A 6000-nucleotide genomic window follows, 5' to 3' on the forward strand; every position below is an offset into this window, starting at 1 on the left:
GGAAATGCAGTAGATCTGCCTGCAAAGCAAGGCTCACAGTTCATAGCAAATTGCTGCTTTTGATTTTTTTTTAATCCAATTTTTTTTAAATTCTCCTCAGAGCAGATGGCCCCTGGGCCCTGAGCACTGAAACCTGTTGATGGCACAGCTAAGAGCTCTGCTGCCTGCAGCAGTGGTACAAACGACCAGAGTCTCCCTACCAGAGGCACCTGCCAGGCACTGTGGCCCTGCAGACACAGCCAGGACTCTCCCCACACCACCACATGTTAGAGTCTTGGGATAAACCCACCACCCAGGTAGCCACCAGGCACTGGAAACTCTAGAATAAGATGGTGCTGGCACTGCATAAGCTTTTCTTCGGACTATTTTGTTGGAAAGACACTGAATTATGCAATATGGATCAATATGAATATCATCATACCACCTGGCAGCTTAAGAATGAAGAAGACGCTTACAAGTGGACATTACATCAGAGCTGAAGCTGTTGGGCTGAGGAATGGTTTCTGAAGCTTTCTTAGCAATGAGTTCAACAAAAAAGTCATCATTCAGCACTGCCCACAATTAAAAACACACTAGAATTTCTGTCTGACGTCAAACTCTAAGAAAATCAACAGCTGCAAGTAAAATGTTCTGTCATCTCTAAGGAACAAGAGCTTATCTGAGATGCCAGTGGCCTGACCTTCGCTCTTCACATCTGCATTACATCTTGGAAGCATAGCCCATGATACACCTGGTAAAAGGTCTTCATGCTTGGAAACTCCCACTAGTGCAAGAGGTTGCAATGTACGGAGTTATCAAGAGAAGCTGCTAAAACCAGCAACTGGTGATAATGCCTCTGCTTTCTGTGTCCCACCCAGCCCAGGCTGGTCCCCCTTATCTGCTACTGACTTCAGCATCAGATTTTGGTTCTTAATTTCAAGTTGTCCAATGGACTGGTCCCAGGTTATCTGAAAGAACACCTAGAGTACCAGGAAAACAGTGGCTGAGAACTGCTCTCCTGTGCGCCGTGGAACTGCCTGCCTGCAGTGATGGAAGCATGTCCAACCTGTGACTGGAACGACCTCCCCACAATACAAAATTTCCTACCACCTGCTCCAAGCAGGAATCACATTTCTTAGACCTTCCCTTTTCTAAAGGAAAACAGTTATATATAGCTTTTCAAACCAAACCAAACTACATATGTTAAGAGATGATACTAAAATGGAATTCACTCTAAAGATCCTTTCACTCTTCCTGACCCCCCCATTTGTGGAAGATAACCACTTCATCGATGATGGCAGTAGTCCTGTAAATAACACTAGCAGAAGGCTTTCAGATGCTGACAATCAGCTTTCTGGCAGAACACATGTGCAGCAGAGTAGAATTCCCAAGTTAATACCAAGTGCTTTTCCCTAAAGCACTCAGCTCTTCCCCTCCAGAAGCTCACACCTGGGTACCACTCACAGCGATGTCACGGAAGAGCATTGTGGGAAGCACTGTACAAATAAGCCCACAAAACACTTCAGAACCCTTATACCAAACACTGGCAAACAATTTTTGAGCTAGAATACAATGTACCCAGTCCAGATAGGCTTGCTTTTGCAGTAACCTTGGCACATTCATTTCCATGTAAATGCACAGAAGGTTCTTCACCTTGGAAATATTTCACAGGGGTCTTTACATCTGGAACATAGGCATAACGTGAAAGCTCTGGGAGTGCTTGCAAATCATTTGTGCTAAATTACCCCCGCATCCTGAGGTTTTCCTCAGTGGAAAACAAAATTAAATGCTCTTATTGGGGTGTGCAAAGTTGTGTGAGCAAATCCATATGTAGACACAACTTTTGGAGGACTTTGGAAGAGGGAAACACTGTAGCACTGGCTGTTGAAAGTCCCAAGGCCAGGCAGCAGCCCTGGGAGAACCCTGATCCCAGGGTAAGCTGCAGCACATTACCTGAACCCATCAGCACATTATTCCTGCAGACAACTCTTGCAGCACCCCCTACACCCATCCCTTCAAAGACAGAATCCCTCTCCCACTGCACCAATAGAGGAAGAAGTCAGCATGGTGCTCTGTGTGAGGTTACACCTTCATCCTTCTGATTCAAATAACAGATAACACTGTAGCAGTGTTGAAAAACATTCTCCCAAGTGTTTGGCTTTTTTTGTTTGTTTAGTAGGAAAAAAAAAGATATTCATATAAATTGTCTTCTAATTCTTGCCTTCTACTGATTCTGCTTAATTTTTCCCACCTAAGTGGCAACTGCGCTTTAAAGCACCAAGCACTGTACACTAAATAAATTATAAAACCAACTTTGACCATTTCTCTACTCAGACATTGCTCAGAGGTGGTTTCAACACAGAAAGATGTGCAGGAGTTAACCTAGGACTTCTCCCAACGAAGCACACTCTTAAGCGTGACAGCATCCGAGCTGAAGACAGTGGAATATATTTCAAGTAACGTATGTGTTTCAGAATTTTATTGAAATTCAAAGACATATGAAAAACAAATATATAACAGAGGAAAAAAAAAAACACAGTATCAATAGAAATGACAGCACAACATTATCTTCTACTGAATCTCCACAGACTTAAGAAAATGTTTAGTGAATTCCTCAATGGTTTTTTTTGGAGGCAGTGACAAAAAAGTAGCTTTATTAGAGTATAAATTGACCCACTTCCACTTAGGTGGATGTAAACTGTTTTCATCTCCACTGACAATGAAGCTGAATGATAAAATATGAGGCTCTACATTATTCAAGAATAATCCTAAAAAGCACATTCAGCCAGTAGAATCGTGAGATTCTGTAAGATCTTAATAGTTAGGAACTCACAAGCATACACGTCAGGAAATGAAGTTCTCTTGGTCTTTACAATTTCCATGTAGAACACTCACAGTTCTAAAATGTGTCAGGATGCCTATGACATTTATTTAGGGGGCAAAATTAGAATGGTACTGTTGTTTCAGTCCATTTAGAGAGCTCTTAGATGACATCCCCAGCAAACTGGGGGTTTTGTTTTGTGCCTACACATTTTTTTCACAGTAGGGTTGGATTTTACTACCACTTCAATGGGTTTTCCCCTTCTCATTATGTTTCTAGTGGCACTGTTTTACCAGATACCCAAAACATTTTTGTACTAAACAAGAAGCACTGGTTGTCCTGAGATAGTATCCAGAAAAGATGCGTAAATTGAGGTAGGTTTGAAATCTCACAGTACTTCCCCAAAAATACGAGCTAAAGTCATTGCAAGCCCTTTGGCAACAGCAAGCCTGGAGAAGCTGATATTCAGTTAAAAAAAAACAAACAAACTGGATTTATCACTGTACTCTCACATGGCTACAGCTGGGGGGATAAAAAGGTAGCACTTCTGTTTCTATGTCCGAAATATCCTGGCAAATACAGAATAAAGCAGTGCAATGCTGTTAATTACAATGCTGCAATGGGCCAATTAGTCATACCATCAATAATCAGCCTTCCCCGGCACTCATTCACCTTCAGCCACGCGTCCTTTGCCTTCCTCGTGTCCACAATGGCTAAAGCATTACACAGACCGTGTGGCACAGCGTAAAGTAACTACGGAGCGCGGCTTTCCGCTGATGGCAGCGCTTAAATGCTCTTTGTGCCGGCACGACCAACTCATGTGAACGGCAACTGTGGCTCTCCGGCACGATTATTTTGAAATAATGCATTCTACATTCCACCAAGTAACGCGACGCGAGGCAAAGAGACCCTAGAAACAGCCACACGCAATCCATTTCGCTGCGTACAGCAACATGCAGTCACGTCAGAATGAAATATTCATAACTCACGGGAGATGGAATTCTGCGTTCATCCACCACCATACACAAACCACGGGGTATCACCGCAAAAACGAAACGCTCGGATCCACCCTGCCGAGCTGTGCAGGCCCTGTTCAGACCGCCAGGCTCTGATATTCCCTCGTAATTAAAACAATAGGACGGATTTGACCAAACTGAACACCCTAGACCTGTACGAGCAAACAGCACACAGCGGGGCTCTCCGGTGACAGACACCACGTTTCCCAAACCCCTGCATTTCTCACGGTGACTTCAACTCCACTCGTGCAAATACGCGCTCTGACGGAGTAGTTGCATTCATGTATTGCGCTGCCGTTCCGCATTCCTCCGTCGCGTCCCCGTTCTCTTTACCCATTTGCAACGAAACTACGGTCAAACTAGTTTAAGACCCGCGGCTCTTGAGGCAGCGGATCGCGACGTGTCTCTGTTTCGCCTTAGCTCCGGGCTCGGCACCCGGAGCGAGGTGCCCACCCGCCTAGCCGCTCACGCTCCGCTGCTCCCATCGCGGCACGCACCGCGCTCCGACAGCCCCGGGCTCAGCCCCGCACGGCACACCGGGGAGATCCAGCGGAAATAAAGCCTGTGCCCGCAGACAAAAGCGCGCACCGCCGCCTCGATCTCAATGGCAACCTCCCTCCCGTGCCACCCTGCCGACTTTCCTCCGGCGGGAGCCATCCCCGCACCGAGCGCTGCGGGCTGACCCATTTCCCACCGAACTCCGCCGCCCGAGGCTCGCAATGACACAGCAGGGCCGGAGGGCCGGCGGCGGGCTCCCTCCTTCCCGCAGGTGAGCGCTCCCCGCCGCCGCCCGACCCGCGAGGGGGGGGGGGGACACCTCCGGCGCTGCCCCCCGCGAGCGAGGCAAACTTTAGCGGCAGCGGCTCCCGGCCGGAACAATGCCCGCCGCCCCGGCCCCGCGCCTCCCCGCCCCGCTGTCCTCAAGCAACCTCCGCCGCCGGCCCCCGCCTCCCTGTGCCGCCGCCGCCGCGCTCACAAAGGGCGGCGCGGGGCTGCCCGAGGCGGCGCGGCCGGGGCCGGGCGGAGGCGGCGGCGGCGGCGGAGGGGCCCGTTGCCCCCGCCCGCCCCGGGGAGAGCGGGCGGGCGGGCACGGAGCGGTGCGGACGTACCTTTTTGTCCTCTTTGTCGCTGCTGTGCCGCCGCTCCGGGTGGCCGCTGTCGGCGGCGGGGGCCGGCTCGGCGGGCTGCCCATCGCGGTGGTGCGGGCGCTGGTGCGGGCAGCCGCCAGCCCCCGCCGCCGGGGGGATGGGCTCCGGGCACGGAGAAACTCCCTTAACATCCATCTCCATCTTCCAGTTCACTGTATAGCGAGACAAAAGCAGGCGAACACTTTCCACCACCCCGCGTCTCTCTTTGGCGTTCCCCGCTCTCTTTTCCTCCTTTCTCTCTCTCTCTCTCTCTCTCTCCGTTCCTCCCCGCCCGCCTTTCCCCCTTAGGAGGCCGTGGCACGCATGGCTCCGGCTGCACCGCGATTCTCCCCGCGATCCTTCCCGACTTTTGTATCCAGCGCGTGTGTGCGTGTGCGTGTGTGTGTGTGCGCGTGTCCTTGGCGCGGTGGCCTTCAGCCGCCCCGACTCAGCTAACGCGGACGGAGCCGCTCTCCGCCGCGGAGCCCAACTCGCAGCCCCGGGGCGGCTGTGGGGTTATCGGCGTTTGTCCGTGTCCCGGGCACGGAGGAGCCCCGTGGGCCGCGGCCCTTTGAACAAAGTTGAGCGGAGGCCGGCCGAGGGGGCGCGGGAGGCCGCGGGGCTCGGCCCGGGGAGGCTGACAATAACCCGCTAATGTCAAGTAAAAGTTAAACCTCCCCCTTCCTCCCCTCCCCCCCCCCCCCCACCACAGCCCAGGCAAGCGCAATACAGCAAAGCGAAGCGGTTTTCAGACCTGAGCGAGGTGCTGGCGGCGAGCAGGGCCGAGCATTGACCCCGGGTGTTGCCTTTATTTTATTTTCCCCTCGCCTTCCCCCCAGCCCCCCCACCCCACCCCCACCCGCCCTGCAGATGGGGGCTCCGAGCTGCTGGCGGCGGTGGCTGCGTGGGGCTGGAGCTCCCTCTGCTCAGGCTGCCGGCGCCACGCAGCACTGCACGGCACTGGGAGCGGAGCGAGGAGGGGAATCGGAGCCAATTTCGGCAGGGAAGCTACGGCAGGACCCGCCGCCGGCCCGCAGGGTTGCTCCGCGAGAAAAAA

General features: G+C 52.1%; 1 protein-coding gene across 3 annotated transcripts in view; it reads right to left on the reverse strand.

Annotated features, from left to right (window-relative positions):
* The window catches only part of RBMS3 (RNA binding motif single stranded interacting protein 3), a 706597-nt gene extending 700804 nt beyond the window's left edge, over positions 1–5793 (reverse strand). For 2 of the 3 annotated variants that reach the window (XM_065753691.1, XM_065753690.1), the window contains exon 1: positions 4926–5599. In XM_065753691.1, coding sequence (XP_065609763.1) covers positions 4926–5105 — 180 coding nt within the window. In that variant the 5' untranslated portion in view covers positions 5106–5599. Of the gene's footprint in view, positions 1–4925; positions 5600–5697 lie in introns of those variants that run through there. The other variant, XM_065753689.1, reaches the window with a different exon arrangement.
* Positions 5794–6000: the final 207 nt, after the last annotated feature.

Source organism: Cyrtonyx montezumae, unplaced genomic scaffold (assembly GCF_038088225.1).
Source record: "Cyrtonyx montezumae isolate F1298 unplaced genomic scaffold, pur_monq_1.0 scaffold_8, whole genome shotgun sequence".
Classification (NCBI taxonomy): domain Eukaryota; kingdom Metazoa; phylum Chordata; class Aves; order Galliformes; family Odontophoridae; genus Cyrtonyx; species Cyrtonyx montezumae.